Source organism: Megalobrama amblycephala, linkage group LG11 (assembly GCF_018812025.1).
Source record: "Megalobrama amblycephala isolate DHTTF-2021 linkage group LG11, ASM1881202v1, whole genome shotgun sequence".
NCBI lineage: Eukaryota > Metazoa > Chordata > Actinopteri > Cypriniformes > Xenocyprididae > Megalobrama > Megalobrama amblycephala.
Genome location: NC_063054.1, coordinates 35,395,159 through 35,420,205, shown reverse-complemented (window position 1 = coordinate 35,420,205; position 25,047 = coordinate 35,395,159). Strand labels below are relative to the sequence as shown.

General features: G+C 35.7%; 1 protein-coding gene across 3 annotated transcripts; it reads right to left on the bottom strand.

Moving 5' to 3' along the window:
- Positions 1-776: 776 nt before the first annotated feature.
- lpin1b (lipin 1b) lies at positions 777-23,481 on the bottom strand. Of its 3 annotated transcripts, none has more exons than XM_048207722.1 (20): positions 23,229-23,481; positions 11,931-12,131; positions 11,731-11,826; positions 10,444-10,658; positions 10,229-10,315; positions 9,636-9,750; positions 9,240-9,504; positions 9,052-9,145; positions 6,967-7,229; positions 6,781-6,874; positions 6,621-6,690; positions 5,473-5,565; positions 5,288-5,343; positions 5,069-5,207; positions 3,601-3,749; positions 3,441-3,527; positions 3,208-3,360; positions 2,874-2,988; positions 2,608-2,711; positions 777-1,204 (listed from the first exon to the last, which is right to left on the bottom strand). In XM_048207722.1, exons 1-20 carry the CDS (start codon positions 23,319-23,321, stop codon positions 1,039-1,041), a joined length of 2,655 nt encoding a protein of 884 aa, XP_048063679.1. In that variant the 5' UTR covers positions 23,322-23,481; the 3' UTR covers positions 777-1,038. The 3 variants fall into 3 exon arrangements, with proteins under 3 accessions (XP_048063679.1, XP_048063681.1, XP_048063680.1); XM_048207724.1 differs by lacking the exon at positions 23,229-23,481 and adding an exon at positions 18,137-18,787; XM_048207723.1 differs by having other exon boundaries at positions 778-1,204; positions 7,069-7,229; positions 23,229-23,480.
- Positions 23,482-25,047: the final 1,566 nt, after the last annotated feature.

Sequence of the window (25,047 nt, the reverse complement as noted above, 5' to 3'; positions counted from 1 at the left end):
GAGTTCAATGATGTCCATTCAAAAATAAAGAAATGTAACATTTTCTATATACTCTCCACTGTTTTTAAGGAGTAAATCTCACAAAAACTGTCAAGAAATGTCTGAGTTATATTTTGCATAAAGAAAATGAACTGTGTTTTTGGACCATTAACTATAAATCTAAATTGTATGTTATTTTTGTAAAATAATGATTTTGGGGTGAAATATGACCTGGACATTTCAAATTGTGTGAAATGTAACATTATTCAGTTTCATTCATATATTAACAGATGCTTTTCAACACAAAGCTTGTGATCACAAGCAAAACTGAAAAGGTAAAAATATATATAATTTTAATTTAACAATATACACTCTAAAAAATGCTGGGTTAAAAACAACCCAAGTTGGGTTGAAAATGGACAAACCCAGCAACTGGGTTGTTTTAACCCAGCAGTTGGGTTAAATGTTTGATGAACTTGCTATATGGATGGATTAAAATTAACAAAATAGTTTGGAAATTAAAAAAAAAAAAAATCTGACACATAATTACAAGAAGCAACAATAATAATCAAAAGGTGAACATTTATTAATAAGCAATTTAATAAATGTTTAATGTTCAATTATTATTAATTAAACTGTTCAGCTATTAAAAATAAAAGTTAATTTCCAACATATTTTGGGTTTATTTTAAGCAAGCGATACAGTCATTTTTAAACAATAGTTGGGTTAAATAAAACCCAGCAGGTTGATCAAACATATAACCCAACTGCTGGGTTAAAACAACCCAATCACTGGGTTTGTCCATTTTCAACCCAACTTGGGTTGTTTTTAACCCAGCATTTTTTAGAGTGTATAGTAAATCACAAATGACATGAAGACTTTTTTTGAAAGAAAGTGCAGTTTTTTCATCTGTTGTGAATCTCATATGTGATTTTCATCTGTTTGCACTGATTTCAGCATGTTCAGTGATTTTCAGCCTGTGCTTGTTTTGTATTTCTGCATTATGTGCAGCTTATGTGAGCATCCACACGTGATGTCGTGAGTAGATCCTGCAGCTGTTCAGCGAGAGGTGTTGATAGTGCTTGCTATCTGTCCGTCCACAAGGGGGAGCTGTTCTCTCCAGAAGGTAAACTGGCTGAAGGTGTCACTGCAGGGGAAATCACATGAACTGCTGCGCTTCAGGAGCGGGAAGACGTGATCCACCACCTCACCCAGGCGCAAATACCTGCACAAGTAAACCACAGCAGACACACTCGTTCATATAAAGCATTTAATCACACAGACACACAGTCAGTAGCAGTGCTAACTGAGGGAGTTATTAATTAAAGCAGCAGCACAGCTGGCTTAACTACATTTATCAGTATGTTGATTTTAGTCACAGTGTATTGTGTCACAGCTTTACAAACCAGCAAACTGAGGTAACAATCAAACATCTCATCTTAAGCGCTCTCTCTCATATGATGCACTCTGATTCATTTTAGTGAATTGGTTTGTTTGGATGCTTCATTTACTGTAAATGAACCACTTCAAAAACATTTCACTGATTCATTTTCTGGCACCGTAATGTATGCTAGGTTCTCTTTATTTATATTTGCATTAGGGCTGTCAAATGATTAATCGCATACAAAATAAAAGTTTGAGTTTGCCTAATATATGTGGGTGTACTGTGTGTAATTATTATGTATATATAAATACAAACACGTTCATGTATATATTTGAGAAATATTTACAAGAATATTTATTTATTTATATTTTTATATAATTTATATTATATATAAATAAAAATATTTTGTACATAAATAACATATTTCTCTTAAATATATACATTAATTTGTGTGTATTTCTATATACATATTAATTACACACAGTACACCCACATATATTAGGCAAACTCAAACTTTTATTTTGTATGCGATTAATCGCGATTAATCGTTTGACAGCCCTAATTTGCATAATTTCCAACATTTTTGTGGACAGAATTTTATGCTGCATTTACGGCATGTACAGTAATTTCATGATGACGACACGTGACATTTCACTCTGTGCTGTTATACGTTTATATGGCAACACTACCAATGCCTAAATTAATCTGCAATGGTCATGTGGTACAAGTAGGAGCTCTCAAAATTCCCAGTTGTGATGTGAACACTTTTTACAAGTTGAAATCTCGTAATTACAACATCATTTACATCGTTTCACCAGTATAGAGTGGAACATTTGGGTTCCGGAAATAAAAACTTTAGTAAAAAAACGATTAAAAATTGTATGTTTACTTACATGTCATGTGACCATTATCAGCATGTCATGTGATCGTCATTAGAGAACCATGTATATCCAAATGTGTCGTTAAATTGAAATATTAACTTAAAATCTCAAGGGGTACTTTAAGTAAATATTTTACGTCTAATGGGTTCAGCTGACAAAAACCTCTGGGAACCCCTGTGCTAAATATAAAAAGCTATAACTTCAGCATTCCCTACCCAGTGAGATAATACTTTAATACTTTTTGTTAGTAGCTTCCGTTAGTGGGGTTTTTGTTTTGCAAAAAAGTAGCTTGTCTTATGAGTAGCTATAGCTTGAAAAACAATGGTTTTAAAGGAACTGGTCAGTATCATCATGTGTACTCACGATGAGATGTTGGTCTTGGCATGTTCCTGGATCAGTTCTCCTTTAGGATTGACAGTGAAGATTCGGTTTAAGGGAACACCCACCTCCTTATAGGAAAACACATCCTACAGACACATCAAACGAGGATTACAAAACTACACATGGCACAGATCATCTACAGGCATCTTTATTAGGTATGCAAGCAATTTTGACTGATAAGTTAGCTAATAATTTTGTTTAATAAATAAGCTAATATCTTGCATTCTCATCGTCCCATGTTCACTTACGGTGTCTCTGTTCCCGAATGCTGCGTAGAAGGGCTCTGTGTTTGGGAGGAACAGATTCTTAATATCTGTCAAACACGCTATCTTAAACTTCTCCGGCCTCTTCTCAATCACCTCCCTGAAAAGCATTTTGATCAAAATTTTATTATGACGTTTAAAGACTTCTAAGCAACTGTTCCCAACGATGTAAATAAAGCAAAAATGATTTTAGTTTTTAGTGTTTTATTTTTAAATGAATACAGCCTAATGTAAAAGCAACAGAAGTCAATGAGATGTCCTCAGATATATAGTGAATCAAGCAGTGTGTGTGAGTGTGCGGATTTGTGTGTATAATCACCTGTGCAGTGCTGAAAACAGGCTGCTGGGACTCAGTAAAACGGGTCCCTGTGGCAACATGGTTCCTCTCTCATTGACCCAGTGCAGGTAACCCCGTGTCATGTCAGCCATACCGATCGCCCTCGCGGAGCAATACAGAAACTTATAACCGTTCCTGTAAAACAAACACAAGCATTTTACTCTTCATCCTGATGAGATAGCAGAGAATCAGAGAAAGCAGTTGTGGGCTCTTACTGGCTGACGTTATGATACAGACGTGCGATGCCCTGATGGGTCCAGTCTTTACCCAGTGTGGGCAAAATGTGCCCCAACTTATCTGACCTATGAAAGAAGAACATTAACGTAAAGCGACCTGATATTGTGTAAGATTATGATTATATTTATGATTATGCACCTGGTGATTGTGCCATCGATGTCTGAGATGATGATTTTATCATCCCAGTTCCACAGGTAGATGGTTCCCTCACAGCGGCATGTGCCCTGATACTGAGTCGTCACGCTAAACAATACGTCATTAGGACCGTCCTTTAGCTGCAGACTGACCTACAGCAGGCAAACAGTCTCACAATCAGTGTGTGCAATTCACCATCTTCAAAACTGCCCAAATCTCATATGTAGTTTTGGAAAGTCTGATTCATTCTACTGAATTGGTTCATTTGAATGAGTCACTGATTCAAGTTCTGCATAAAATTCCAGGTCTTCTGTTTTATAGCAAAGTGCTGCTTTTCATTACTGTTTGGACTTAAATGTAATTGTTTTTTAGTAGTATTTAGTGTGACATTAAAGGGTTTGTTCACTGATATCATGAGTTACTCACCCTCAAGCCATCCTAGGTGTATATGACTATCTTTTTTCAGATGAACACAATTGGAGTTATGAAATATCCTGGCTTTTCTAAGCTTTATAATGGGAGTGAATGGGGCTTGAGATTTTGAAGTCCAAAAAAGTGCATCCGTCCATTATAAAAGTAATCCATACGGCTCCAGGGGGTTAATAAAGGCCTTCTGAAGTGAAGCCATGGGTTTTTTGTAAGGAAAAAATATCCATATTTAAAACTTTATAAACTAAAGCTTCCAGCAGACGGCCTATGCAAATCGGTTTATGCCAGAAGAGTGACCTCTGACCCGATGCATGATGCACTGATGAACACGGAAGCGCAGAGGATAGAGCATAACAAAATGGCGGTCATGAATCAGAAGTCTAAAATGAGAATTTTTAAAGAGAAATGTCAGGAAGCTAGTTCTTTTAGTTTATAAAGTTTTAAATATGGATATTTTTCTTACAAAAACCCATCACTTTGCTTCAGAAGGCCTTTATTAACCCCCTGGAGCTGTATGAAGCGCCATTCTAATCCCATTATAAAGCTTGGAAGAGCCAGGATATTTTATAATATTTTATAATATGTGTTCGTCTGAAAGAAGATTTTTGTTTTCATTTTTGGGTGAACTATCCCTTTTAATTTGTTCAAATTTATCTAGATAAGATAATTAATTCATTCTAAACACTCTGTAAAATCTTATTAAATTATACAATTTATAATAAATACATTTATAATAATTATAAATCATGTTACAACACTCCCCTCATGATTGTTTGCATGACAATAGACTGGAAGAAATGATTTATAGCTAAAAAAGTGATGGATTACCACCACAATCACAGTGTGTGGTTTTTCATGCTTCACCCAAGCAGCACCCATTCATTTGACTCACAGAGATTGATTATTTTCCTAAAAAACCTTGTTTGCGTTTATCCGAAGAAAGAAAGTCATATACATCGGGGATGGCATGAGGGTGAGTAAATTATAAGAGAATTTTCATTTTTGGGCAACCTGTCCCTTCAATTAAATTCAATAAACTTACGAGTTGTTCCGAAGAAAGGCGGAGAGTTTTCTGATAGGACACGCCCCCTCCAGCAGGGGCGGGGTCTGTGTGAACAGGTACGGGGGTTTGCTTGGCAGATAAGCGATCTTCATCGCTGGAGGAGGACTCTTCTGTCCGTCTGTAAACAAACGCTTGGTTAAACATATGAATAATTACAGACTGCAATATAGTTTCAGATGAAATCCATCAGATCTGAACCTGTTCTTGATGGTCTCATCTCCTGCAGCACAGGCTGAACCGCATGAGACTGAGTCCTGCAAACACAAAGAACTTACAATTGAGGACTTCACAGATATAAGCAAAAGTCACAAAACTGTAAGTCCACATCCAGTGCATCATTTAAAAACAAAGCCACTGATGATGATGTGTACTTATTTAAGTACCGGTTTGGTGCTGTTTGTTCTTCCTCGCCATGAAAACCACCATCTTCCTCGGTTTCTGGGCATCTTCTCCTTCATAAGTCTCTCTACCGTGGCCTGTGAGGGACATGCACACAAGTGTAATGCTAAACAACTGAAAAACTCTCAAAATAAACTCATGCAGGGAAGAGGATTGATAAAACTAGTGCAACGAACTGAGGAAGTAAAGAAATGAATGAGGCGACAGAAAACAAACTCCAGCACAGAACACACATGACTGAGCCCAGCAAACTAAAACACACACACACACACACACACACACACAGAGGGAAGTGACAAGAGAACAGATGGAAAAACTTGACACAGCATCACTGCGAGTCATCAGTTATATACAATATACCATTCAAAAGTTTGGGATTGGTAAGATTTTTTAATGTTTTTTTCATTTATTTAATCAAAAATACTGTAAAAACATCACATGATCCTTCAGAAATCATTCTAATATGTTGATTTACTGCTCAAGAAACATTTCTTATTATCAACATTGAAAACTTGTGCCGCTTCATATTTCTGTGGAAAAACAACACCTTTTTCAGGATTCTTTGATGAAAGTTCAAAATAACTAAATAAAAGTCTTTACTTGATTAATTTAATGTGTCCTTACTGAATCATATTATTAATTTCTTTAAAAAAAAAATCTTACTGACCCTTAACCTTTGAACAGTAGTGTATTTTTTTAATTTACATTATCAGCCAATATTAGATATTTAATAGTGCATGCTTATTTCCCCTATTTTCAATACATGAAAATAAAAGACAGCTTATCTGTTTCATCCATAATTTTATATGTGATTAAATCATTTATATAAAAACACCAAAAACACTAATTTACATTACTGAATCAATCGCATAGTGATACAAGTATTAACTAAATATGTATTTCAATACAAAACAGTCATAAAATGCTGCACAGGGACTTCCGGGAGAACTATTGAGTGACTCAAATGAATCGAATAGGCGAATCAGTTTTTGAACAAATTCAGTGAAAAAAATTCAATCTGAATTAATTGATTTGCTGAAATGAATCGGACTTCCTAATGTTACTGGAGAAAGAGAGACTCTATATAATCCCCACTACTGATGTGTAAGAGTGTGTGTGTGTGTGTGTGTACCTTAGGCAATGGTTTCTGGAAGGCTTGCATAGCCAGCATAATAGGAGCAGCAGTGCTCCAGTTATAATACCTGCACAGATAAAAAGAAATAAATATAGCAGCTGTTATTTCAGTCCAAGACAAATGAGACGAGAATCGATTACAGTAATGTGACACTCACTTAGAGCCGATCTTCACCACCAGATTAGGGTCATCAATGATAGACGGATTATCAGCAAACTGCTGAAAAGACACAGACTTCTGCTGGAAATGCTCTGAATGAGAGAGAGAGAGGACAGTAAATCAATAATGATTCATAAATATGTATTAGTTTGAGTGAATGTGGCCAGACAGATACTCTACTCACGTACGCAAATGCTGACATGAATGCTTAATGAATGCATTTCAAGCAAGTAGTCCTGTTGTACATAATTAATATGCAGTGCTGATTGTGAGCGAGTCTGTGCACCTTTAGTGATCTCTCTGTTTTCTGTGAGGCCTCCACAGAGAGAGATGGCCATAGTGGGCAGGTCGTAACTGTCCACTCCGCTGTCTGCTCCTGAGCTGCACATAGACTGAGGAGACACGGTCACACTGCGGACACCGTTCTCACCGAAACGCTCTGAACCACTGACAAAACACAAAAACAAGCAATACCATGTTTAATTGTTTCTATAAGCAATCTTAGTCATTCTACATATATTTGATAAAGCTGACTCTTATCGTGTTCTGTCACTCTCTCAATCATCATTGCATTATATGTTTTGCACCCTTACAATAAAAACTTTGATCATAAAACTAAGCATCTAAATGTAATCTTACTAAGACATATAATTGGGAAATACAGTTTAGATATGCATCTCCATACAGTTATAAAGATCTCACTGAATTACATTACAAGCTATCCAAAGTTCATCTTACTTTTTGGCCATATAAATATCAGCAACTGCACCAAATTGTATATTGTTTTCTCAGATTGGGCCACTGAATAAAAGGTGTTTTTGTCTCCTCAAGTATGAGCTCCATATTCTAATTTAATCATACTATATGAGCCATAAAATCCTTATGCATCAAATATGATACTAAACAAAGAAAATGACTTTTTTTATATTATAATGTTCCGTAAACTATGGAAGCTTGTTTCCACCACTAATAAAAAAATAAATAAAAAAAGGTAATTGTGACTTTTTATCTCACAATTCTAACTTTTGTCTCTCAATTGTGACATTTAAACTCGCAATTACGAGTTATAGTCAGAATTGCTTCATATAAAGTCAGAATTGCGAGATATAGATGCAATTCTGACTTCATATCTCGCAATTCTGACTTTATAATTCGCAATTCTGACTTTATAACTCACAATTCTGACTTTATATCTCACAATTCTGATTTTATAACTCACAATTCTGACTTTATAACTCAATTCTGACTTTATAATTCACAATTCTGACTTTATAATTCACAATTCTGACTTTATAACTCACAATTCTGACTTTATAACTCACAATTCTGACTTTATAACTCAATTCTGACTTTATAATTCGCAATTCTGACTTTATAACTCACAATTCTGACTTTATAACTCACAATTCTGACTTTATATCTCGCAATTCTGACTTTATATCTCACAATTCTGACTTTATAACTCACAATTCTGACTTTATATCTCGCAATTCTGACTTTATAATTCGCAATTCTGACTTTATAACTCACAATTCTGACTTTATAACTCACAATTCTGACTTTATAACTCACAATTCTGACTTTATAACTCACAATTCTGACTTTATAACTCAATTCTGACTTTATAATTCGCAATTCTGACTTTATAATTCGCAATTCTGACTTTATAACTCACAATTCTGACTTTATAACTCACAATTCTGACTTTATAACTCACAATTCTGACTTTATATCTCGCAATTCTGACTTTATAATTCACAATTCTGACTTTATATCTCACAATTCTGACTTTATAACTCACAATTCTGACTTTATATCTCGCAATTCTGACTTTATAATTCACAATTCTGACTTTATATCTCGCAATTCTGACTTTATAATTCACAATTCTGACTTTATATCTCACAATTCTGATTTTATAACTCACAATTCTGACTTTATAACTCAATTCTGACTTTATAACTCAATTCTGACTTTATATCTCGCAATTCTGACTTTATAACTCACAATTCTGACTTTATATCTCGCAATTCTGACTTTATAATTCACAATTCTGACTTTATATCTCGCAATTATGACTTTATCTCGCAATTCTGAGAAAAAAAGTCAGAATTGTGAGATAAAAAGTCGCAATCACCCTTTTTTTTATTTCATGGCAGAAACAAGCTTCCATAGTAAACTGTTCCATTTAAAAAATTCGATTATTTCACATATCAGGCTTTACAGGGTTCATACAGCCTTACAGAGAGGTGAAATTAGGATGACACACCTTTTAGGGAAGTAAAGTGCCGCCACCTCCGGCTCCAAATCTTTTATATCGTCCAAATACACCCCATCAGAACCCAGATGGCGACTTTTCTTATCTGCATGAGAACACACACAACACCATGAATTAAGTAATACACACAAAAAAAGGCTAAGTGAATTTTTAACCTAAAAAAATAATGCACTAATAACCTTTTCTTTTAGTCTTATTCTGTAGGCGGGGTCCAATATTTGCTCCTTCCTCAACAACCTCAGGCATCACACAAGCTGCTAGTGACACATCCTGCTTTTCAAACTCTTTCGCTCTGTTTGATTGGCCATTAGCAGGTAATGTCCTGTTGCTGTGATGGTTATGGGCGGCAGTCTCAGGGATGACTCTGAAATGTGTGTTGTCAGAGACTGGGATTGACAGTGGGCACGCAGGCAGGACGTTTGGTTTCGCTGACAGAAACGATGGCTGTAAATACATTTTTATTATGAGGTAAGTATGAGTTTAATAGATGAGGGGTCTTTCAAATCACATTGATGTTATAGTTGCTGTTAGTTGGGTTAATGTGTCAGTGAGTTGGTTTTTAGGATAATTCTGACCTTGGCAGCTTGTGGTAACTCCCCCCAGGACCACAACATGGCCGAATCCTCCTGCTGATCTTTACAAAGTAGTTCAGAGTCACTCTTAGGGGTGCAGGGACGAGACACATTCGGACTAAAGAGAAAAAGAGAGGACATAATCAAACATATTCCTGCACAAACTAGATTTTTACATACATTTTATATGCAAAACTCATCAATACTATGCAAATATGCAGTGAATAATGGTGCGTGTGAGCGAGTCTCTGTGTTTGGTCTCTACCTTTTATATTTATTAACTATTGAAAGTGTCTTAACTGACACTTTTAATCCATTTAATGCATCCTTGCTAAAAAAAAATCTTACAGACCCCAAACTTTTGAATGTTTATAGTCCTTATATTTTATATATGGATGCCTGAAAGGTCAGTTTTTTAATTGTATCGATTTTTAAATGTATTCTTTAATCTGTCAATGTTATATATTTTTAATAACACTAATAATTTACTTCAGTAACACTGTTAAATGTGATCTTTAACAAAGCTCATACTGTATATTATAATGTTGTGATGCCTAAATTAAAACTCAATTTTAGTATGTGTGTTTGGGCTCTACCTGTAAACAGGACTCCACTCTCCATCTGAGCGAGCATAAATTGTGTTTTGCATGTTTCCAGAGGATAAACCTCCATTCGGCAGGTCTCTACACACATAGAAACAAACGTAAGGTATCTGTGTTTGGCAAAATAGTTAAAAAATATATATATACACAACTATTTTAATTTGATATTTATGTATTTGGTCTAAAAAGGCTTAAAAGGATCAGCCGACCTGTTCTGATCATGCTGCTCGCTGTCATTGATGTCGATGTTGAACAGTTCCTCCTCTGAGAACTCCACGCTGTCCTCCCTCTTCACATCCTCCAATCTGTACTTCCTTCTCCTCTTTCTCCTCTTCTTCATCATTCCATTCTCAGTGCAGGAGCCCATCAGAAAACCCCCTTCGGACGGAATGGGAGATGTGGCCAGGTAAGATGGAATCACTTCCTGTAGGGAATCATTAGAAAAGAAAGTTAATCTGAGATCTGATCAAAGAAGTGCGTTCTGTACTGTTTTGGCTCTGAATGAGGTCACATAATATTATTGTGTGAATGTAAAGTGCAGTGTAATAATCTGAAGTATTAGAACAAATCAAATGAAAAGATGAAAATAAGACTGGGCATAAAAACAGGATGTTCTCTCTGCTGATCTCAGAGAACCACAAAGTCTGATTCTCAAAAACAAAAGTCTCACATTCACAGTGGTTTTACCGCACTTCCTATATTTTCTTCCTTTATTTCTTTCAATATGATTCCATTCAGAACACTAATCTTTTCCACAATACTATTGTTCCAAAATGCTCTTCTATTCTACCATAAAGCTTTGTTCTAAAATGCTGTACTGTTACTTTTTAGAATCTTACTTCTAAAGTATTCTAAATTCTAAAAGTGTACTGTTCTAGAATCACTGCTCTGATCTGCTCCAGAATGCAGCTCAGTTCTAGAAAACTGGATTAAAGGGTTAGTTCATCCAAAAATGAAATTAACTTCTTCCTGAGTCTCTCCATCAGTGTTGACTCCGGTTTGAACAATGTAAGGCTGAACACCGTTACTGACAATCCTCATTTTGGCTGCGTGAGATTCTCCAGCTTTGTTGTTGTTGAGCAACCGAAGCGTGAGCTGTTAAAGCTCCGCCCTCTTCTGGAAAGGGGGCTGGGAGCAGCAGCTCATTTGCATTTAAAGGGACACAAAAAAATAGGTGTGTTTTTGCTCACACCTAAATAGGGGCAAATTTGACAAGCTATAATAAATGATCTGTGGGGTATTTTGAGCTGAAACTTCACAGACACATTCTGGGGACACCAGAGACTTATGTTACATCTTGTAAAAGGGGCATTATAGGTCCCCTTTAAGATCACATTAGGCTTTGAGCATGCAAAATGACTTCAGAGCCTATAGCACTCAAACTATGCAACTTATCTCTACTGATCAAATATCTTTGCTCTATGTGAATTCACTTTAGAAATGAAACAAGCATGAATATTAGTCGCATGTTTGCATGTTTCTCTGTTGTTCTGCACCTGATCGTCTTCTGTCTCCTTGACAAAAAACGCTTCTCCGTTCTCGCCTAACTTCATGTGCAAATTCACAGGTTCCCCATTGATCTCAATGTCCACCTGATTGACAGAAGATAAGTCAAGACATTATGGACCAACCAGATATCATAGAGAGGTCAGACAACATGTCATTGTTATCTCAAATGTATTCTGGTACCACTCACCACTTTCTCTCGTGATCTCAGGACACCCATCTTTCCGAAGCGTACGTGAAATGGAGAGCAGATTAGAGCTCCATCCGGCTGTCGGACAACGATAACATCAATGCAGCCGGACAGCGTGGCGGGATTCAGACCTCTGTAGAGTTCCTTCACCTGCACGAACACCTGCCCTGCTAACTGACCCACGTAATTCATGGTCTGAGTCTACATGGAGAAAGGAGGAGAAATGTCATTAATGGAACCTGTACAAGTATGGTCAGTATGAACTCTATGCAACACATTCTTTGAAGTGTGCAATTTTCTTATATTAAAATACTTTCAGAATTACACAGACGAAGAGACCAGAATATCATAGACATTTGAAGGTGGATGTTTTTGCCAGTATGCAACCACCCAAAACAACCACATAGCAAAGCTCTAAAAAGGCACTTGTAGTCATGAGCATTTTCGAAACACTGCTTTGTGATGCTTTGAAACCTTCGCGAATCATTTGAGGCAAAACAGTGATTCGGAGTGTGTATCAAATTGCCAAAGTGAAGTGATTTCTGTAAACGAGGCTTTGTTATGTTATAACTGTTTTGAGATGTTTCGAAATTTCAGTGGTTTGCCACTAGGGAGCGATGATCTCTGTGAACGCATGAACCAGTGTCTACAGGTGCTGGTCATATAATTAGAATATCATCAAAAAGTTGATTTATTTCACTAATTCCATTCAAAAAGTGAAACTTGTATATTATATTCATTCATTACACACAGACTGATATATTTCAAATGTTTAAGTATCTCAGAAAATTAGAATATTACTTAAGACCAATACAAAGAAAGGATTTTTAGAAATCTTGGCCAACTGAAAAGTATGAAAATGAAAAGTATGAGCATGTACAGCACTCAATACTTAGTTGGGACTCCTTTTGCCTGAAGTACTGCAGCAATGCGGCATGGCATGGAGTCGATCAGTCTGTGGCACTGCTCAGATGTTATGAGAGCCCAGGTCGCTCTGATAGTGGCCTTCAGCTCTTCTGCATTGTTGGGTCTGACATATCGCATCTTCCTCTTCACAATACCCCATAGATTTTCTATGGGGTTCAGGTCAGGCGAGTTTGCTGGCCAATTAAGAACAGGGATACCATGGTCCTTAAACCAGGTACTGGTAGCTTTGGCACTGTGTGCAGGTGCCAAGTCCTGTTGGAAAATGAAATCTGCATCTCCATAAAGTTGGTCAGCAGCAGGAAGCATGAAGTGCTCTAAAACTTCCTGGTATATGGCTGCGTTGACCTTGGACCTCAGAAAACACAGTGGACCAACACCAGCAGATGACATGGCACCCCAAACCATCACTCACTGTGGAAACTTTACACTGGACCTCTCCTCTCTTCCTCCAGACTCTGGGACCCTGATTTCCAAAGGAAATGCAAAATTTACTTTCATCAGAGAACATATCTTTGGACCACTCAGCAGCAGTCCAGTCCTTTTTGTCTTTAGCCCAGGCGAGACGCTTCTGACGCTGTCTGTTGTTCAAGAGTGGCTTGACACAAGGAATGCGACAGCTGAAACCCATGTCTTGCATACGTCTGTGCGTAGTGGTTCTTGAAGCACTGACTCCAGCTGCAGTCCACTCTTTGTGAATCTCCCCCACATTTTTGAATGGGTTTTGTTTCACAATCCTCTCCAGGGTGAGGTTATCCCTATTGCTTATACACTTTTTTTCTACCACATCTTTTCCTTCCCTTCGCCTCCCTATTAATGTGCTTGGACACAGAGCTCTGTGAACAGCCAGCCTCTTTTGCAATGACCTTTTGTGTCTTGCCCTCCTTGTGCAAGGTGTCAATGGTCGTCTTTTGGACAACTGTCAAGTCAGCAGTCTTCCCCATGATTATGTAGCCTACAGAACTAGACTGAGAGACCATTTAAATGCCTTTGCAGGTGTTTTGAGTTAATTAGCTGATTAGAGTGTGGCACCAGGTGTCTTCAATATTGAACCTTTTCACAATATTCAAATTTTCTGAGATACTTAATTTGGGATTTTCCTTAGTTGTCAGTTATAATCATCAAAATTAAAAGAAATAAACATTTGAAATATATCAGTCTGTGTGTAATGAATGAATATAATATACAAGTTTCACTTTTTGAATGGAATTAGTGAAATAAATCTACTTTTTGATGATATTCTAATTATATGACCAGCACCTGTATATCAGGGCTGGGTAACCCTGGGCCCTCAAAATCCACTTTCCTGCAGACTTTCAACCCTGATCAAACTCATCTGCCTGTAGCTTTGTAGTAATACTGAAGACCTTGATTAGCTTGTTTGGGTGTGTTTGTTTAGGGTTGAAGCTAAAGTGGATCCCGAGGGCCAGTGTCTCCAGTCCTGCCCTATATGATTTACATTTATATGATATACATTTAATGACACATTTGTATAATAAAAAGGAAGAATTGTAGTTAACAGCCTCTTTATTGGTCTCATTTGTATAATAAAAAGGAAGAATTGTAGTTAACACCCTCTTTATTGGTCTCATTTGTATAATAAAAAGGAAGAATTGTAGTTTATAGCCTCTTATTGGTCTGACTAACCAAGCTCTCTACATAAAACAAACAAAACAAGCACTAATTTAATAAAAAATAACACCCATTATAAATACACGTTATATTTAATGGTATTAGACGATTTGTTAATTGCATTTAATAGATAACACCTTCAATAAAACATTTGAAATTGGTTTGTAAAAGATGTTTTTTTGCATGTTTGGGCTGAGTTTTTGCTGCATTTACACTGTTCAGACCATCAGGGGTCACCAGTGTGCGGCATTTCGAGCAGTTCAAAACCGAGAATTATTTTGCAAAGCAATTGGTTCAACTGATTCGAAGTTTCGAAAAGCTTTATTTCTACCATCACAAGGCACTGCAACACTCTAGCATTGTGGAAGCAACATTTGCACATTTCCATCAGTGTTTTTTTTTTTTTTTCAATTAAGTTTGGTGCCACTATTGGTTTACACACTTCACTTTTAAATATTGTAGTATATTAAAAATGAGGTATATTATAGTATATAATGGACAGGAAGAGCTAAATAAACATATTGTTGCATCTAAACCAACAACATGTTTGTTAGATCCAATACTCACTAAATTCATAGAGTTGTTACCTGTAGCAGAAAAAACACTTCTCAATATTACTAACTCGTTTCTATCTCTCTCTATCTCATCTCTGTCTTCAAGCTGGCTGTTATTAAGCCTCTCATTAAGAAACCACAAATGAATTGGCATATTACAGACCCATTTCAAATCTTTATTCATGTCTAATGTTAGAAAAATATACTAGAATCTAAAATACTAGAAAAACTTGTGTCCGCTCAATTGTGCTCCTTGTGAAAAAAATTATATCTATGAAAAATTTCAGTCAGGATTCAGGCCCCATCATAGCACAGAAACTGTGCCCCTTAAAATTTCAAATGACTTACTTCTAGCTTCTGACTAAAGCTGCATCTCAAGTTTTACTTGATCTTAGTGCTGTGTTCAACACTATAGATCATGACATACTCCTAGAACGATTACAAAATTACACTGGTATTCATGGGCAGGCATTAAGGTGGTTTAAATCATACCTATCTGACCATTACCATTTTGTTTATTTCAACGGGGAATTTTCCAAGTTAATGTCAGTAAAATTATGGAGTGCCACAAGGGTCTGTTTTAGGCCCTCTGCTATTTTCAATATACATGCTGCGCCTTGGTAATAATACACAATTTAAATTTGCTTCATCTTCTACAGTTAACTGAGTTAACAGAACAGATGATTCTGGAAATAGGTTAGAGGACAGAGAGAGAGTAATGTTTGTGATTCAAGACACATCTCTTTAGCCAAGCATTCACATAATGCATCTAGAGATTACTCAAGCTCCAGTTTGGATCCAGCCTCTTACGAAGATTTCAGATTACACAACAAGAGATGAAGTCAAACCCTGCGAGGACTTCAGATGATGCCAACTCTGAATCAACATACACAACTGACAAAATTTCGATATATTGTAATCATTATGATCACAACTTGTAATAATCGCTTTAATGAGCTCATGGTTATTATCTAAGGAACTGTACTTGGACATTACTTCACTGTAAACCCTAATGCTCAAAATACTTAATTGGTTTGAGTAGGACAAACTTAAACAAATTAGTTTACTTAAATTAACTGTTATGAGTATTTAAAACGTTCTTTTTCTTCTGAGTTCATATTTCAAGTAAACCGAACTGAATTTGTTTTGAGTTGCATGAACTAATTTATTTTCATTTAGACTAACTTAAGTTTAACTGAACCTGGGCTGGGATTTCTATTTACCAGCATGCTTTGCCCTTGGCACTCAAAAGGGAGAGTAAATGCTAAAATTAAGTGTAATCTAATGTATTAGGGTTTATAGTGTTAGACACAGTCACAGTCTGATAACAGATTACTTTAAATTGTAATGTAGAAACATGCATTTTCAGTAAATGTACAAATAAATGTGAATTGATGTAATGAGTTCACGAGTTTAATTTCTCTGTACTTCCCCTCGATTTGCCAATCAAACAAAGTGACCTTTGACATAAACACATCTTTTTGGAAATGCAATCCAGTTGTTTTTCACTCTAGTCAATCTGATACCCTCACAAGCAGAAATGAATTATTGATTTTCTGCCAGAATCTCTGGTGAAGCTCTTGTGAGTTTATCACTGTACAAGCAGGAATTCTGTCACCAGTTACACACACATGCTTTTATCGAAGATTTTCTGGACAATATGAATCACAAAGGTTAACATACACACTTGCAGACACTAATAAAAAACATCTGTCAGTCAAACGGCACAGGATCAGATGGCAGAATCTGTTTTGTACTTAGATACACAGTCTCAATGCGCTCATGTGAGATTATCGCTGCTGTACTTCTGGTGTCATATTCCTCCATAACTGAATTATGTCAGCCCCAGACATTCCCAGCTGAGTTAACAGAACAAATGATTCCAGAAATATACAGAGGAGAAAATGACCTTAAGGGATTAGTCCACTTTCAAAAAAACTTTTCCTGATAATTTGCTCACCCCCATGTCATCCAAGATGTTCATGTCTTTCTTTCTTCAGTCGAAAAGAAATTAAGGTTTTTGATGAAAACATCAGGATTATTCTCCTTATAGTGGACTTCAGTGGACTCCAAATGGTTGAAGGTCAAAATTACAGTTTCAGTGCAGCTTCAAAGCGTTCTACACGATCCCAGATGAGGAATAAGGGTCTTATCTAGAGAAACCATCGCTCATTTTCGAAAAAAAATTTAATTGTATATGCTTTATATAAACAAATGTTTGCCTTGCACGTGCTTCCGCCAAAACCGTACTTCTGTATTCTTCAAAAAGCTTACGCCGTATGTCCTACGCCTTCCCTATTCAACTCACGGAATGAACGCAGTGCTAGTTCTGTTTTTTTCCGTAAGTAGAACAGGGAACGTGTAGGCGATCATTTGTTTATATAAAGCATATACAGTTGTATTTTTTTCTGAAAATGACCAATCGTTTCTCTAGATAAGACTCTTATTCCTTGTCTGGGATCATTTAAAGCCCTTTGAAGCTGCACTGAAACTGTAATTTTGACCTTCAACCGTTTGGTGCCCATTGAAGTCCACTATAAGGAGAATAATCCTGGAATGCTTTCATCAAAAACCTTAATTTCTTTTCGACTGAAGAAAGAAAGATATGAACATCTTAGATGACATGGGGGTGAGTAAATTATCAGGAAAATTTTATTTGAAAGTGAACTAATCCTTTAAAGTTTCTCACTGAAGCTATAAGTGGAGTCAATGCAGAAGTGAACCATTTAGGCTGAGAATTAGTCACATTACTCAAAATTATTATTGTTTTGTTTATATATACTAATTTATTATTGAATTTGTCTTAAAATGTTATATAGTAGATTGTTATCATATCTTGCAGCAGATATGAGCCATCAATACATAATAACTGTGATAAAATATCAGAAAATAGGGAAATAATGACTCATCAACAGCTGTCAGTTATGTAATCAGGGTGAATATGAAAACAATGTTTACAAACATCACTTAAGAATGTCAACACCACAATTTCATTTTCATAAAACATCCCAAAACATCAATAACTTGCTGTATGGTGACATTATCACCCATAAACAGAATGAATTAGATGACAGTGATGTATAAAGTCTCTCTCACCTCCGGTTCAGCTCATCATGTTTTCAGAAGAGTGAAGGACAAACACAGAAACACTCATGTTCTCTCTGTCATATTCATCACTGTGATATATAGAGGACCGAGTGAGTGACGTCACGTACACTGAAGAAAAAAATAACCCTGCTGAGAAAAGACGCCGATCAGCCAATCGGTGAAAATTCTTCTTTCTTTCTTCTCGTCGGGTTACTTTCGTGTTCATTCACGCTTGGAAGTCGCCTGTCATGTTTAACATGACATTAAACCGGAATATTTTTAATCATCCGGCTGGAAGAAACTGACAGAGAGCCGATAAGTTGTGGGCGGGGCGCTGATAGTTTGTTTTATTTTGGGTACCGCTTTGAGTGACAGCTGTGAGGTGATCCTCCTGCCCAATCAGCGCGCAGCATTCATGACACACAGTGGCTGCTGTGAGGTGATTATATTAACCAATCAGCTCGCGGCTCTCCTCTCTCCGAGTCGCTTGTGTAAGGTGATCTACCTGTCCAATCAGTGAGTAGCTTTCACTGACATGCGATGTATGCTGTTTTTAGCACTTTTCACGTCGACATAAATGCGAGTTAAAATAAACTTATCAACTAAAATGTGTACTTTCTACAATGATGAAAAGGGGTTTTAAAGAAAATTAGGTGGGGCTTGTAAAATATGTATTTAGCATTTTAAATTTAAAGACATTTGTAGCTGTATTTTGTGAAAACATAACCTAATAGGCGTATATATTTTTTAATATTTGTATTTTGATATATAGGCAAATTATATATTCATAAAATATCCAACTAAACATTTAAATATCTGTCAAATGTTTGGAGCTTGAAGACTTTTGAACACTTTCTTATCCAGTAAACACATTTCTAGAATAAATAAATAAACGGGAGTCAGTCAGACAGGCCAGATATGAGATAATGTGATTAAAAGAAAATCACACAAGCCTCCTAACCTCCCAACTATTGTTGTCTAAACAAATACAAGAGCATATAGGGTGAATTAAGGGTGATTGGGACAGTTTTTGAATTTCCGCCTTGTGCAAAACTTCAGCTCAACAACATGATACATTTCTGTAATACTGAAGATGTTAAAGGGTTGGATCACCCAAAAATTAAAATAATGTCAGACTCACCCTCATGCCGTTCCACACCCGTAAGACCTTCGTTAATCTTCAGAACGCAAATTAAGATATTTTTGTTGAAATCCGATGGCTCAGTGAGGCCTGCATAGGGAGCAATGACATTTCCTCTCTCAAGATCCATTAATGTACTAAAAACATATTTAAATCGGTTCATGTGAGTACAGTCGTTCAATATTAATATTATAAAGTGACAAGAATATTTTTGGTGCACCAAAAAAACTAAATAATGACTTATTTCGTGATGGCCGATTTCAAAACACTGCTTCAGGAAGCTTCGGAGCGTTATGAATCAGCGTGTCGAATCAGCGGTTCGGAGCACCAAAGTCATGTGATTTCAGCAGTTTGGCGGTTTGACACGCGATCTGAATCATGATTCGACACACTGATTCATAACGCTCCGAAGCTTCCTGAAGCAGTGTTTTGAAATCGGCCATCACTAAATAAGTCGTTATTTTGTTTGTTTTTTGGCGCACCAAAATATTCCCGTCGCTTTATAATATTAATATTGAACCACTGTACTCACATGAACCGATTTAAATATGTTTTTAGTACATTAATGGATCTTGAGAGAGGAAATGTCATTGCTCCCTATGGAGGCCTCACGGAGCCATCGGATTTCAACAAAAATATCTTTATTTGTGTTCCGAAGATTAACGAAGGTCTTACAGGTGCAGAACGGCATAAGGGTGAGTAATAAATGACAGAATTTTCATTTTTGGGTGAACTAACCCTTTAACTATCCATTTGAGGAGGAAAAAATATTATAATGAAAGGATGTGTGACATACACTTTTCTGTAAACTGAGCAAAACATTTTTTGGGGGTAATGTTTGGGTGATTGGGACAGCATCTTTCCATTGATTTAGGATAGTGTAAGCATATTTACTGTATTGCACATGTTAGTTCATACTTTGATATAATTTTATATGCAATATTTCCTTTTCTGTTCATCATCATTATGAGTCCATGTTTATGTTTGTTCAACTTTATTTCTCAGTTCATAAATCCATCCACAAAAGAAGGCCAAAAGTCATTGAAAACATTTAAAAATCAAGAAAACAAGTAAAAAAAAAAAATGCTATAGGTTCAAAATTCATACAAAAAAAGTAAACTGATCCAAAACCCTTTTTTTTTTTTTTTGGGTAACATTTGGATGAGATGTTGGGTGGGCACATCACCAATTAACTGTTTGACAAACACATTTAACCTGCACAAACCTTTCATTACTGCAACAGTAAAATGATTACTGCAATCAGTAAAAAAAAATACATAAAAAGAGTTTAACTATAATGTTTATATTTTCAGAATTTGGTTGTTTTACTTTAGTAAAATCTAGCTAGTTCATTAATATTTTAGTGGTTGATTAGGGCTTGCACATGGTTAGGAACACTGATTTAGAGCATACAATGGTTCTCTATTGCAAGGCTAATAATTTTCTTAATTAGCAAAGCATTTAAGCACTGTCCCAATCACCCAAAATTATTCTGTCCCATCCACCCAAAAAGTGTTCGGGTGGATGTGACAAAATAAAAACAACCTAATTCTGAAAATAGAAACATGATATTAACATTTTTTTTACTGATTTTGTAGCAGTATAGTGCATCATATTCATGTTTCTATTAAACGTTTGTACAATATAGGAGCTATGACAATTTTAGGACCTTATTATTAAAACTACCAAAAGCTAATGTCATTTTCCTCAGTTCATGCATTTCTTGGTCAACTTCCTGTTTGATGCATGCCCCGCCCACCTATATGATGTAAGACAACTATTTTAATTATGTGGTCTCACAGCTAGGGGTCAGCAAAAAAAAGTTTTTATTTTCACTCATCAGGTGAGAAAATAAATTCTATACTGTCCCATTTGACCTTATGTCCCAATCACCCATAATTCAACTGTATGATACAAGGTCAGACCGTTTCTAAACATTATACAGCCAATGAAGAGGTCTAGCTGTATTCATACATGTCTGTGGAAAGACTCTAAAGCCTAGAACTATAAAAGTACCATTTATGCTAGTAGACCACATTGAGATTTGCATGTAACAGACTCTTTCAGTTCTGTGATCATGTGTTGAGAGGAAGAGCAAACAGACTGACAGACAAAAAGGAAACAGGAGATTGGTTTTGAGGTTTTGAGTCACGTTCATGTGTTATTTCTCTACTAACCCCACTGTCTGATGGGTAAAACAGCCCAGTTGAGTTGAGTTTTAAGTCTTTTCAATCTGTCTGCTTTGATACTTTCCTTATAGTTCAGTGGGACTCAGCTGGTTTTCATTTAGTATTTATACTCAAGTCAACAACTACCAAAATTGTGTAAAAAAACGTCTTTAGAATCATCAAAAACTAACATTTACTTAAAGGTGCAGTGTGTACATTTTGGGAAGCTCTATTAAATGCAATGTTTTCAGTTGTATATAAAGACCTTACATAATGAACTGTTATGTTTTACCTTACAATGAGCCATTTCTATCTACATACACTGCGGGTCTACTTTCACCATTTTGTGCCGGCATGTTTCTACAGTAGCCCTAAACGGACAAACACACAGAGTGCGATTGCTTGACTGGCTACTCTCTTGCCCTGTCCAAATACCCACACTTGCGATCTTGGCCACTTGAGAGCTCATGCACGTGACAGGAAGTAAGTGCGCAAGTAAGGAAGTCCCATGTCTTAAAAATGTCAAAGTGCAGTGCCCTTAATGCACACTAAACCCACACTATCAAAAGCGGTATTCGAGGCTAAGTGTTGCAAATATGGGTAGGGTGTATTTTGTACAACATTTGCAACTGCTTTTTATCACTTAATTAGATACACCACAATTAAGATTGTGTCTTCTGTTCGTTACATAGTGACTACTGAACAGACATTTATACCTTTATTTTAAAATGCAAAGTATTGAAAATAAAAAAGCTCTTTAAACTTGCATTTTTTTGCAAGACTATAAGTGTGTCCCAATCAAAAGTTCTATACACACTTGCGGTCTTCACGCCTACTTGAACACTTGGGCCAAATACAGGAAATACGTCATGTAAGTAGACAAGTGGTCAAGTGCAAAGACAGCAAGTGTATTTGGACAGGGCAATAGTCTCAGACGACGACATTTATGTCCTGTGTTGGCCACCGTAGCTTCTCTAGATTGCAAGTCGCAACCTCACCGATAGATGCCGTTAAAATGTACACACTGCACCTTTAAAACACCTTGAAGTGCATATAGGGCCAACAACATGCAACTTGCTTTACGTGACTATATGCATGAAAAGGAAAAATGACAATTTTGTAAATGCATCAACAACAGCAGTTATGGCTTATTACATTCTTGTAATCAGATCATTTTCGAATCCAATCAAACGTCTAAACTGCCGATTACTTTATAGAGACAGTAATCAATGTGATTCTCATTACCTAATGCCAACACCAACTACCTAACTTTTTTATAAATGTCAAATCATTAATATGCCAGTGAAGAGTTTGGACAAACCTGATGTTAATATACATTTTGTTCCTAATCATATGCATTATTTACTTATTTACACAAAACCTTCAATCATTTTTATGCAAATTATCAAGTGTATATATATATATATATATATATATATATATATATATATATATATATATATATATATATATATATATATATATATATATATACTTTAAAAATTCCCAGTTATTGGAAACCTGGAAATAACAGAAGATTGTGATTTCCAGGCCTGTAAAAATGAAATAAAAATAAATAATTGCATTAATAAATAATAAAACAAAATCATAGAAATTAATAATATTTTAATATTTTGACTTAATTCACTGTTATTTTATAGTTTTGATGACTTTACTATTAGGTGTGTCCAGACTTTGAACTGGTGCTATAAACACACTGCCAAGACACACACACACACACACACACACACACACACACACACACACACACACACACACACACACAGGTTACCCAGGACCAGCTGGAGCCAATGGCTTCTTCTCTGCTCCTGAATTCCTGGTCACTTCCAGTTTCATTCTCAGACTCCTCATCCTCTCTGTGCATGTCAATCTCAGTGATCACAGATCTTCTCAGAACCAGTTTATACCTGATGAAGAGTTTTAAATATGCAAATGTTGCAGAAGAAATCAGCCAAAGTTACAAATAATTGCAGATGACCCGTTTGATCGAGAGCAGTTCTGCCATTCAGCTTGTTTATGAGGAGCAGAGACAGAGTCTTTCTATATTTACCTGCTGTAAACTGCGTGTTTGTGGTAATGCGAGAGGGTCAAGTTCATGCGAGACCCTCAAGTTCACAGTCCAAATATACACACACAAATTAAAATGACCCTTTCAAAGACACATTCAAATCAGCACAAAATGAATTTTCAAAGAAAATAAACTGATAAGGAAATAATAAAAAGAGAAACAAATAAAGGGAACATGGGTTTTTGTGTTTGTAAGTGTTAAGGAAAAAGCTTTTTGTAGATTCCAAAGTTTCCATTTCAATTGTTTTATTTTTTTGCTTGTTTGTTTAAAAGCTTATTGCAGATATTATGCAGATGTAGTGTTATTTATTTGTCTTAAAATATTATTCAATTATATTGTGTGTGTGTGTGTGTGCACAAGTGTTCATGAAATGTTTTTTTTAGACTCTGAAGTTCCCATTTTCTTTGATTTTCTATTTGTTTATTTGTTAAATACTTATTGCAGATTAAGTTTAATCAAATTATGATAAGTGATGGGCAAGTAGAATAACCTTCAAATCAGCAAAACAGACAGAGAATATTGAAAGGAATATATATATTCTGGAATTCACTGCCGCTTCAATATATATATTTTAAGTTATTAATCAACATTTATCTTTCTGTTAAATTATTTGAATGACTTTTTCAACGTATGTTAAAGCATTTCTTTTCCTTTTCAAACACTAGAAAATAATTTTGAATATTGTCTGTACCTCTCATTGAGAGATAAGAACATGTTATCAGTATGTTTTGGGAAAGTTTCCTGCTCAAAGCAGAGCTCAGATCAACTTCAGCCTTGAAGAAGCTGTGAAACATGTGTATCTGTGTATGTGTGCTAATTGTTCTGTGCAGGTCCTTTGTACTGAACAACTGGTACTCAGTACTTGAGACCAGCAGACATCATGTCATGACCCCAAAAGGACATCCAGTACCTTAATCGTGACGAAGGGAGATATGCTTCTGACTATCTGTCCATGTGTGGAAGATTACCAAATTTACCAAATCAGAATCATTCAACCTGAAGTTATGACGTAGTTAGACTCTGTTAGAGTATAATTATTGTGGAAATGTGAATGTACACAGAGCGGCCTACAAACTCCTTGTGAGACTTGAAGCTGGCTTCTGCTGATGAAACTCTAAACTATTCTTCATTAAATTTTTCTTTAATTTATTTATTTATTTTTTAACGTTGACTCTGGGTCTTTATTCAACATATCTGGTTTCAAGGGTCCTAAACTGTTTATCTCCAACAATATATATATATATATATATATATATATATATATATATATATATATATATATATATATATACATACAGTGCCACTTGAAAGTTTGTGAACCCCTCGCAGAAAATGTGAAAAATGTTAACAAAATAAGAGAGATCATACAAAATGCATATTATTTTTTATTTAGTACTGTCCTCAGTAAGATATCATACATAATAGATGTTTACATATAATTCACAAGACAAAAAAATAGCTGAATTTATTAAAATAACCCCGTTCATAAGTATGTGAACCATTGGTTCTTAATACTGTGTTT